Below are 12,393 nucleotides of genomic sequence, written 5' to 3' on the forward strand. Positions count from 1 at the left end.
CTTCTATGGATAACTCAAGGTATGAACACATTCGAGAGGTTTTCACATCATTTTCATATGTTTCATGGATGGAATCCATCCTCTCTATACACAGCAACATCAGTATTAACATTTCTGCAACAGAAACCCCTATCATGTGCTAAATTATTTGTCACGGCTAGGTACTCTGGATGCTACAAACCTAGGAGAGCAGCTATTTTGATTAAAGGACATTTGGTTCAGCCAAAATACTGCTGCAAGAGCCTACATATAATGTTTAATATATTTGTAATTAACACATTAAATTACCTTTTGAATAAGGCATGTATTTACTAGGTTCTTAAGAAAAAACTATGATATATAAAAAGCATATATGTTTATAATAATTTACACTGTACTTAGAACATAAAAATCGAAACAGATGCTTCCTAGTTCTACTTTCCTCCATTGCAGAAATCTCCATTAGAACATCCTTGTCAAAACCAGTTTCTATCTCAAAATTTCCAATTGCAGAAGGAAAGGGCTGAGAACTGATATTAATTGCACTAATACATACCCTTATTCAGTTAGTACTTATTGAATGTGTATTCTGTGTGTGGCTGTGGATACGTGGTGAATAGGCTAATACGGAATTTGATCTCATAGTGGAGGGAAGGTGGGCAAAGAGTTGAACACCCAAGATAATTCAGTGAGAGATGAGTACTATGAATAAAATAAAACAAGGTCATGTGTTAGACAGTGAGCAGGGGTGGGGTAGGTGGGGAGCAGAGGTAGACAGGCAGTGACTTGAAGCAGCGTGACCTTTAGGCTGAAACCTGAACTATGAGAAGGGAAGATGTGGGGAAACAGTGTCCAGGTGGAAGCCAGCAAACGCTCTAATGGGTGTGAACTTGGCTGGTTGTGGACTGAGAACTGAGACAAGGCCATCATGGCTGGATGGTGGTGAGGGCAATGTAAGCATGTGGAAGAAAGGAAATGCAGGACGGCGAGGCAGGACCAGTGGGTCAGGAGCTTTGCTATGTACTAGAGATACCATATGGAACTCAGTCTAAATGGTTCCTAGGACATAAAACACACTCATAAACATGAATTACTAATAAACATTAGTTATGTTTATAAACATGTTAGTATAATATTTATAAACACTAACAAACATTAGCCATCACTCTGTTACCTACTTTAATCTTGATAAGAGCTGTAATAACTAGGTATTAATTTCTCTATTTCATGCATTAAGAAAACGAGGATATGAGAAATTGAGTATAGTTCTCCTAAAGTTACAGCAGATAGTAGGTAGAATAGTAGCCCAGATCCATCTCACAGGATAGTCCTAACCTCAAAAGCAGCCCAGTTCTCACAGGACAGCCTTAACATTACAAAGTTCTTCCTGGGTCTGGTCTACCCTCATGTGCTTAGAATGAATCTCACCCCTTTTCACATGACAGAGCTTCCCAAGTAATTGACGACTAACATTTCCCCTTAACCCTCTCTGATGTACAATAACTATGATTTCCACAATCCTGGACACTCTTCTCAGAAAGCTTTTTGAAATCTTGGGCTTTTTTAGTCCCATTAAATGTTCAGTTCATTAACCTTAGTGTATATATTAAAATTTGAGTTCATTTTGAATCCTTAGCAGACCATCTAAGATATTATTCCTCTCAGTGCCCTGTTATTTATAGAAATGATAGGTATGCTTTCAAAATTTTAATCTAAACTATTGGCAGAAATGTCCAGCAAGACAGGGAGTTAGTGGGCCTTCTTATATTAATATGCTAAATCAACCATATCTAAATCTGGCTTACTATATTGTTAACTAGTTTAACTAAATATCTCCTTATTTATTTTAGAATTTTCCAGGGTCCAATACAAAACTTATTAGACTCTACTTTCCATGACTTTTTACCTGAGTTCTTTTTTTAAAAAAATTTAACATTTGCCAGATTCTAGTGTTCTAAATCCGACTTCTCAGCTATGACTAGCAGCAGCTCTTTGATTGCATTACTTTTCCCAAAAAACACTTATTGAGAATTTACCACAGGCTATGCATTGCCACTATGTTCTTGAAATATGAAGTAACTGAGGCATGGTGGTTATGCGAGAATTTGTAGGTTTTAATAAATATGCTGGGATTGAGTTTACCTAATCCTAGATTTTCCTCATCTTCAAATACAAAGCATACCTAGCTGTGCCTCGGTGTGTACACTCTAGGACCTTGACACTAGCAAGGCGGCTGCGTTGGAGCTGACAGCAATAAAGAGCTTACCTCTAGCTTGGCATCCAGGTCTGCGTCAGAGGCAACAACATGTTCATCTTCCTTCTTCCCTGTGGCTTTAATAAAGGCCTGCTTCGTCTCCCAATACTTCTGCTGCATCTTATTTACAACTGACTTATCTTGAGGATATCGATCCTGTAAGTCCCAGGGATAACTGCTAAAAACATTTAAAGAACTATTTTATTCATGACTTTCATAAAGATTAAGATATTTTAGTGTGAAATGATTTCTTTAAACATGACTTTCCATTATGCATTTACATTTACAACATTGATAAATGTATGAGCACTTTCTTATATGGGTGTCACACCAAGAAAGTTGATCAACTCTTTCCGACTCAAAAACCTTAAAAGTCAGAGTGGAGAAATTTAGAATCTCTTGCAGGAAATAAAAAAACTAACCCTTGAAAAGAATGTAGATATAACAGATTGAGCACACCCCTTTTAGAGGTGGAGACAGTGAGGTCAAGCCAGACAGGGTGACCGGCCCAAGTCACCTCAGTGAGTCAGAGATAAAGCCAGACACCAACACACTCTCTTCACTCTAACACTACAGTCAACACCAAGGTGATGGCAGGAAAGCAGAGATAAGAGGCTGAAGAACAGCATGCCTAAGATCTGTTACAGAGGAATCTAAAACAGTCAAACTCACAGAAGCAGAGAGTAGAATGGCAGGGAATGAGAAATTACTATTCAAGGGGCATAAAGTTTCAGTTATGCAAGATGAATAAGCTCTAGAGATCTGCTGTGCAACATGGTGCCTATTGTTTTTGTTTTTGTTTTTTTTTTTTGAGATGGAATTTCACTCTTGTTGCCCAGGCTGGAGTGCAGTAGTACAATCTCGGCTCACTGCAACCTCTGCCTCCCAGGTTCAAGCGATTCTCCTGCCTCGGCCTCCTGAGTAGCTGGGATTACAGGCGCATGCCACCACGCCTACCACATTTTGTATGTTTTTAGTAGAGATGGGGTTGCACTATGTTGGCCAGGCTGGTCTCTAACTCCTGACCTCAGATGATCCTCCCTCCTCGGCCTCCCAAACTGCTGGCATTACAGACATGAGCCACTGTGCCCATTCCCATGGTGCCTATTGTTAACAATACTGTATTGTGCACCTAAAATTTAAGAGGGTTGACTTCATGTTAACTGTTCTTAACACAATAAAATAAAAATAAAATAAATTTAAAATTGGTTGCAGGCTTCTGATGTTAAAAACTTTAAACTCTTCAATATAAATGCTTAAAATATAGATGAAAAACCATTTTTCAGAAGGATCATAGTGAAGAGCAAATAAAAAAGTATGTGGAGAAAAAATCAGAAACTGGCTGGACGTGGTGGCTCATGCCTTTAATTCTAGCACTTTGGGAGGCCCAGGCAGGAGGACTGCTTGAGGCCAGGAGTTTGAGACCAGCCTGGGCAACATATTAAGACCCCATCTCTACAAAAAATTAGCCAGGTGTGGTGGCATAGGCCTATGACACAAAGCTACTCAGCAGACTCAAGTGTGTGGATTGTTCAAGCCCAAGAGTTTGAGGCTGCAGGGAGTCATGATCATACCATTGCACTTCAGCCTGGGATACAGCGCGAGACCCTGTCACTCAAAAACAAAAGAAAAAAGAGAAAAGAAACAAAAGTAACTGAAAATGAAACGGAATTGTGTAAAAGTGATTGGAGTGCCCCGAATATGGCTGGAAAGTTTGCTGATGGAGTTCCATCCCTCCCCTTACTTCGTCCACATCCTCTTTGACCTAGAGTCCCTGCCCCAAAGGCCACCCTGACCCCCCAGGCAACTCTCCTCTGTGGAGATGTACCTTCCTCTACCCCATCCCATCACCACCCAAAATGTGCCAGGCTTGGGCTGAAACATGAGTTTGTTTATATGACTATATCAAAATACCAGTATCTCAAAACCTACTTTCCTTCATTTACAATTTCATTAAATTTATAATTTTCAATTTACACATTTATTCTTAAAAAGTCAGAAGGCATTTCTGATGACTTCCTTAACAATGGTTATCTTTGGAGAGTGGAGAGAGAAGGATTATGGGAGACTTTCATAGTCTATATCTTTCTGCATTATTTAAAAGTCATATTATGAGCTCATGTCAGAGAAAATAAGATAAAATATGTATAACACTTATGTAAAAGATAATCTCTCTACAGAATATGCACATTAAAAGGTTGGAAGGATACACTGCAAAGACTGATTATTTCAGGGGAATGGGATTCTCAACAGTAGGACATAGAATGGACTTCTTTGGCCAGGCGCGGTGGCTCATACCTGTAATCCCAGCATTTTGGGAGGCTGAGGCAGGCAGATCACGAGGTCAAAAGATCGAGACCATCCTGGCCAACATGGTGAAACCCTGTCTCTACTAAAAATACAAAAATTAGCCAGACGTGGTGGCACATGCCTGTAATCCCAGCTACTTGGGAGGCTAAGGCAGGAGAATCGCTTGAACCTGGGAGGCGGAGGTTGCAGTGAGCTGAGATTGTGCCACTGCACTCCAGCCCAGGTGACAGAGTGAGACTCCTCAAAAAAAAAAAAAAAAAAAAAAGCACTTATTGTTATTAATTGTGCATTTGAAAAATATGTAACACATTTTTTTCATGATACGAATTAAAGAAAATAAAAGTTCACAAAGATCTGCTTGCTTGGTGGGTCATGGGTTCAAAAGAATTTGCAAACACTGCTTGAAGAGCTCTGGACCTTATAAGAGGTTTAACACGCTGCTTAGATATGTTATAGGCACATAAATATCAGCGCTAACATTGCCAAATGGTTACCACATCTACTTTATTCAGCATCATTTACTTTCGACAATGATTGGTTCCTGAATGTTCAGAAACGTTGAAGTCATGACTATAAATTAATAAGTAAAAGTGGTGTGTGGTTGTAGAATCATTCTTTATTTTATAGCTACCCTAACATAAAATTCCCTTGTAACTCTAATGTTAGAAGTTATAAATAAGATAGTAATAAAAATGCATCAACTCATTACATTAGACAAAATGGTGGTAAGAAAAACTATCATTAGATTCCCAAGAGAAAAGCTACACATAAGTGAATTTCTTAGAGAATGCACATTAGATAAGAATTTACAATTTTTTTTGTTACTTGGTTTTCACACCATATTTAACAGAGATATTGAATTTGGCTCAGTATTGGTGAGGGCTAACATGATACTTACTGCCAATGTATCTCTTGTTTTTCCATTCAATAGACACTTATTGAGCATATGCTATATGCTTTCTACTTTTATTAGCCTTTCCCAGTTTAGAAAAGATGACAAATTACTTACCATTTGTGTCCTGACATGTTTTCTTTTTCTTCTTCTACTGTTGATGATTTGGGGAGAAGGGGCAGGAAAAAAGCATGAGAGGATAAGTTATATTATAACCTGAAATAAAACAAATATGTTTAACAGTTACACACTATATTATAGTTACATATTAATTTGACATACATAAAAGGCTTCAATCTAAGCCATTTCTAGCTGTATTTTAGGGTCTAACTCTATTATACAGTAATGCTGCACACCGGTGATGACAACAATATAGCTAACTAACACTGGAACAAATATCCCAAGTAAAGTTTAAAAAGTGAACAGGCAGGTTGAATGAAAAAGCAGGTTGCAGAAGACTATATAAAATATAATACCACTTATATAAAGCTTAAAAATATGTAAAACAATACTATATGTTGTTGAGGTATGTAATATTATATGGTAAAGGTATAAAGAATTGCTTAGCAATGATGAACACTAAGTTCCAGACAGCAGACCATGGCAGTAGATGGTGTGGGATGTGTTTCGAGAGAGATACACAGCGGCTTTGAGTGCACACATAATGTTCTCTTTTCTAAGCTAGATGGTGAGTATATGGCATCTGTATGCCTCTTTATATATTTGAAATATTTTATAATCAACATTTTTAAAGAAACAAACCAGCACATTGCAAAAACAAAAACAAAAATAGAACAAAATTTAAAAATCCCAAATAAAAACCAAAAAAGAGTTGATAAGCTTGAATAAGATACCAAGAAGGGTACAAAGGAGGAAAGTATGTATCTACCAGCCTAGCCTCGTATATTTATCTCGGTAGTAAATACCGGAGTCAATGTCTCTGCCCTTACTCCATGTGCTCCACTCATGGAAGCTAGCCCACCCCAGGGGCAGGGCCCACCAGCCTAGCCACATTAGCCCACTTGCCTAGCAGTTACCGGAGAGAACAGAAAGCTCACTACTCAAAGGAATGGTCGCTGGCCAGAGGCAAAACCTCTGGCTGCCAGAGTGAGTGCTCACAGTATATGAATGTCCAGACTGCTTCATAAAAATCAATCCAATCATTCTCCTTTGGTCTTAGAAAGGGTCCTGGCAACCAGGACTTCTAAAATGATTAAAGATTTCCTAGGCTATTTAAAAATATTTCAATGGAACAAAATTAAGGTGTGTAAATCCCAGGCTCCAGGTATGGGGACAAGAGAGAGGAAGAAGAGAATTTTCAGAGTGTCAGATGCCTCTGAAATGACAGCATCCTGTAATGAACATCTCTCTTCCTTGTGGAGAGCATCCAAATATCTGGACAAGCTGCTTTGGGAATGACATTCAGGGTAAGTAAGCTCTGCCCTCCACTCAGTGCATCATGGAGAGGCTACTAACACCCAGTTCTCTCGCCATCCACACAGCTTCACTGTAACTACACATTTACTTTAGTTAGCTTGAAATTTCCAACAAAATTTTTCATAAAAAGAGGTTGTTCAAAGGAAATGGAGTTATCATACTCTTGAGTTCAATGTCACCATGAACTATTAGGATAGTTAGTATTTTTTGATTCATTTTTTTTATTATGGTAAAAAAAGTTTATTAAAAGTGTACAGTATAGTAGTGCTAACAATATACATATTTTTGTACAACAGATCTCTAGAATTTTTTCATCTTGCATGACAGAAATTCTATACCCATTGAACAACTCCCCATTTTCCCTTCCCGCAGCCCCCCGCAACCTCTATTCTAGTTTCTGATTCTGTGAAGTTGACTACTTTAGATACCTCATAAAAATGCAAACACTCAGTATTTGTGTTCTTGTGATTGGCTTATTTCACTTAGCATAATACATTTAAGGTTCATCTGTGTTGGTAGTATATGACAGGACTTCCTTTTTAAGGCTGAATAATATTGCATTGTATATATGCAATGTTGTATACACACATATACACACCACTTTCTTTAACCATTCATGTGTCAATGGATATTTAGGTTGCTTTCACATCTTGGCTATTGAGAATAATGCTGCAAAAAACATAGTGTATAGTTAAGTTCTCACTTAAAGTCACTGACAGGTTCTTGGAAGCTGCAACTTTAGGCAAAATGATATACACCAGGTCCTAAATAATACTGTTTCATAATAATGTTGATAAGAAAAAAATGGTTTATGTCATTTTGCCTAAAGCTGCAGTTTCTAAGAACTTATCGATGATATTAAATGAGGTCTTAATGTATCTCTCTGAGATCTTGTATTCAATTCTTTTGCACAAATACATAGAATTTTGACTGCTGGATTATACAGTTCTCTACTTAATTTTCTGAGGAAACTCCATATTGGTTTCCACAGCAGCTGTACCATTTCAAGCCCACTGACAGTATACAAGGGTTCCACTTTCCCCACGTGCTTGTTTCCATTTTAAAAAATAATAGCCATCCTAAGAATTGTGAGGTGGTATCTCGTGGTTTTGGTTTACAGTTCTCTGATTAGTGATGTCATGCATTTTTCATATTTTTTTGTCATTTGTATATTTTCTTGGAGAAATGTCTATGCAGGTCTTTTGCCCATTTTTAAATTGGGTCATTTTGTTATTATTGAGTTGCAGGAATTCTCTATATATTCCAGATATTGATCCCTTATCCAATATATGGTTTGCAACTATTTTCTCCTATTCTGTAGGTCAGCTTTTCACTCTGTTGATTATTTCCTTTACTATGACTTTTAAATTAATTTTTGCTTAATAAAATACCTGTTAATTTAAATCCTTCATAGAGTAAGTTATTATAGTATAATATGTGTTATTTATAGTTATAGTTAACAAAAATTGCTGAGCAAATTGCCCCTTCTACCTAGATTTCCAGGCTATTCCCAGATTATGATACCATATGGCAGTGTTCCTCAAGGTATTGTTTACTAGCCATTTACATTGAAATCTTCTGGGGGTTCTAATATACAGAATCCTAGACCCCACTCCTTTCCTAGTGAACTTGAATCTCTGAGAATGATTCCGGGAATCTAGTTTTATAATAGGCTTTGCAAGTGATTCGTAAGCGCATTAAAGTATGAGAACCGCAGCTAAATGGCACACAGGGAAAATCCTTTCTGAAAATGGGTCTTTCTTGAACAAACTACTGGAGTATAGGCACAGGAGCAAAGGAATCATAAGTGGCCAAAATAAGGTCAACTCTACAGGGTACATCTGAACACCTCATGGGAAGGCAGCTGGAGCCAGTGCTAACATCTCTTTTTATATATGTTCTAACTCTGCATACCAGAGACAATTAATAAACATCTTAAGATTTCTTGACATAATCTATCTTGTTTTGCTCTATCACTTTCCAAATCCACAGCATTAAAATTGCTACTTTAAAAAATCATTATAATTGTTATCCATTCATTCCCGTTCAACAGTTTGGTTTATCAGACATAAACTGAGCCTCAAATGAATATGTGCCAGTCACTCTTCCTGGCCTCAAATATGGATAAACTCTGTCCAGTAGAAATATACTATGAGCACATTCCAAGGTGGCCGAATAGGAACAGCTCCAGTCTGCGGCTCCCAGTCTGTAGTTCCCAGTGTGATCAATGCAGAAGACGGGTGATTTCTGCATTTCCAACTGAGGTACCTGGTTCATCTCATTGGGACCGGTTGGACAGTGGGTGCAGGCCACAGAAGGCAAGCCAAAGCAGGGCGGATATCTTCTCACCCAGGAAGCGCAAGGGGTTGGGGGATTTCCTTTTCCTAGCTGAGGGAAGCCATGACAGACTGTACCTGGAAAATCAGGACACTGATGCCCAGATACTGAGCTTTTCCAACACTCTCAGCAAACAGCACACCAGGAGATTATATCCTACACCTGGCTCGGCAGGTCCCATGCCCATGGAGCCTTGCTCACTGCTAGCACAGCAGTCTGAGATAGAACTGCGAGGTGGCAGCCTAGCTGGGGGAGGGGCGTCTGCCATTGCTGAGGCGTGAGTAGGTAAACAAAGTGGCCAGGGAAGCTCAAACTGGATGGAACCCACTGCAGCTCAGCAAGGCCTGTTGCCTCTGTACATTCCACCTCTGGGGGCGGGGCATAGCTGAATAAAAGGCAGCAGAAGTTTCTGCAGACTTAAACGTCCCTGTCTGACAGCTCTGAAGAGAGCAGTGGTTCTTCCAGCATGGTGTTTGAGCTCTGAGAATGGACAGTCTGCCTCCTCAAGTGGGTCCCTGACCCCCGTGTAGCCTAACTGGATGACACCTCCCAGTAGGGGCTGACAGACACCTCATACAGGCGCGTGCCCCTCTGGGATGAAGCTTCCAGAGGAAGGATCAGGCAGCAATATTTGCTGTTCTGCAGCCACTGCTCAGGGTCTGGAGTGGACCCCCAGCAAACTCCAACAGACCTGCAGCTGAGGGACTGTTAGAAGGAAAACTAACAAACAGAAAGGAATAGGATCCACATCAACAAAAAGGACATTCACACCAAAACCTTACCTGTAGGTCACCAACATCAAAGACCAAAGGTAGATAAAACCACAAAGATGGGGAGAAACCAGAGCAGAAAAGCTGAAAATTCTAAAAACCAGAGCACCTCTTCTTCTCCAAAGGACTGCAGCTCCTCACCAGCAACAGAACAAAGCTCGACAGAGAATGACTTTGATGAGTTGACAGAAGTAGGCTTCAGAAGGTTGGTAATAACAAACTTCTCCCAGCTAAAGGAGGATGTTCGAACCCATCACAAGGAAACTAAAAACCTTGAAAAAAGATCAGATGAATGACTAACTAGAATAAACAGTGTAGAGAAGACCTTAAATGACCTGATGGAGCTGGAAACCATGGCACGAGAACTACATGATGCACGCAAAAGCTTCAACAGCTGAATCAATCAAGTGGAAGAAAGGGTAGGTATCAGTGATTGAAGATCAAATTAATGAAATAAAGTGAGAAGAAACGTTTAGAGAAAAAAGAGTAAAAAGAAACTAACAAAGCCTCCAACAAACAAGAGACTATGTGAAAACACCAAATCTATGTTTGATTGGTGTACCTGAAAGTGACAGGAAGAATGGAACCAAGTTGGAAAACACTCTTCAGGATATTATCCAGGAGAACTTCCCCAAGATAGCAAGGCAGGCCAACATTCAAATTCAGGAAATACAGAGAACACCACAATGATACTCCTCGAGAAGAGCAACCCCAAGACACATAATTGTCAGATTCACCAAGGTTGAAATGAAGAAAAAAACGTTAAGGGTAGCCAGAGAGAAAGGTCAGAGTACCCACAAAGGGAAGCCCATCAAACTAACAGCAGATCTCTCGGCAGAAACTCTACAAGCCAGAAGAGAGTGGGGGCCAATATTCAACATTCTTAAAGAAAAGACTTTTCAACCCAGAATTTCATATCCAGCAAAACTAAGCTTCATAAGTGAAGGAGAAATAAAATCCTTTACAGACAAGCAAATGCCAAGAGTTTTTTGTCACCACCAGGCCTGCCTTACAAGAACTCCTGAAGGAAGCACTAAACATGGAAAGGAACAACTGGTACCAGCCACTGTAAAAACATGCCAAATTGTAAACACGATCGATACTAGGAAGAAACTGCATCAACTAATGCACAAAATAACCAGCTAACATCATAATGACAGGATTAAATTCACACATAACAATATTAACCTTAAATGTAAATGGGCTAAATGCCCCAATTAAAAGACACAGACTGGCAAATTGGATAAACAGTCAAGAAACATCAGTGTGCTGTATTCAGGAGACCCATCTCACATGCAAAGATACACACAGGCTCAAAATAAAGGGATGGAGGAAGGTCTACTAAGCAAATAGAAAGTGAAAAAAAAAGCTTGGGTTGCAATCCTAGTCTCTGATAAAACACACTTCAAACCAACAAAGATCAAAAGAGACAAAGAAGGACATTACATAATAGTAAAGGGATCAATTCAACAAGAAGAGCTAACTATCCAAAATAGATATGCATCCAATACAAGAGCATCCACATTCATAAAGCAAATCCTTAGAGACCTACAAAGAGAGTTAGACTTCCACACAATAATAATGGGAGACTTTAACACCCCACTGTCAATATTAGACAGATCAACGTGACAGAAGGTTAACAAGGACATCCAGGACTGGAACTCAGCTCTGCACCAAGCTGACCTAATAGACATCTACAGAACTCTCCACCCAAAATCAACAGAATATGCATTCTTCTCAGCACTGCATCACACTTATTCCAAAATTGAACACACTGCTGGAAGTAAACCACTCCTCAGCAAATGAAAAAGAACAGAAATCACAACAAACTGTTTCTCAGACCACAGTGCAATCAAACTAGAACTCAGGACTAAGAAACTCAATCAAAACCGCTCAACTACATGGAAATTGAACAATCTGCTCCTGAATGACTACTGGGTAAATAATGAAATGAAGGCAGAAATAAAGATGTTTTTTGAAACCAATGAGAACAAAGACACAATGTACCAGAATCTCTGGGACACATGTAAAGCAGTGTGTAGAGGGAAATGTATAGCACTAAATGCCCACAAGAGAAAGCAGGAAAGATCTAAAATTAACACCCTAACATCACAATTAGAAGAACTAGAGAAGCAAGAGCAAACAAATTCAAATGCTAGCAGAAGGCAAGAAATAACTAAAATCAGAGCAGAACTGAAAGAGATAGAGACACAAAAAAACCTTGAAAAATCAATGAATCCAGGAGCTGGTTTTTCAAAAACACCAACAAAATTGATAGACCACTAGCAAGACTAATAAAGAAGAAAAGAGAGAAGAATCAAACAGACACAATAAAAAATGATAAAGGGGATATCACCACTGATCCCACAGAAATACAAACTACCATCAGAGAATACTATAAACACCTCTACACA

General features: G+C 38.9%; 1 protein-coding gene across 12 annotated transcripts in view; it reads right to left on the minus strand.

The window, feature by feature from the left end:
• ICA1 (islet cell autoantigen 1) overlaps positions 1–12,393 on the minus strand; it is a 154,844-nt gene that overhangs the window by 122,652 nt on the left and 19,799 nt on the right. For 7 of the 12 annotated variants that reach the window (XR_002521060.1, XR_002521059.2, XM_003896272.5 and 4 more), the window contains exons 2-3: positions 5,553–5,651; positions 2,246–2,411 (exon numbers count right to left, since the gene is read on the minus strand). Coding sequence is in view for 10 of the 12 variants with exons in the window: in XM_003896272.5 (XP_003896321.1) it covers positions 2,246–2,411; positions 5,553–5,569 (183 nt within the window). In the remaining 2 variants the exon portion in view is untranslated. The remainder of the gene's footprint in view (positions 1–2,245; positions 2,412–5,552; positions 5,652–12,393) is intronic. The other 5 variants (XM_009203339.4, XM_009203340.4, XM_009203342.3 and 2 more) reach the window with 2 other exon arrangements.

This window comes from Papio anubis, chromosome 4 (genome assembly GCF_008728515.1).
Source record: "Papio anubis isolate 15944 chromosome 4, Panubis1.0, whole genome shotgun sequence".
Lineage (NCBI taxonomy): Eukaryota > Metazoa > Chordata > Mammalia > Primates > Cercopithecidae > Papio > Papio anubis.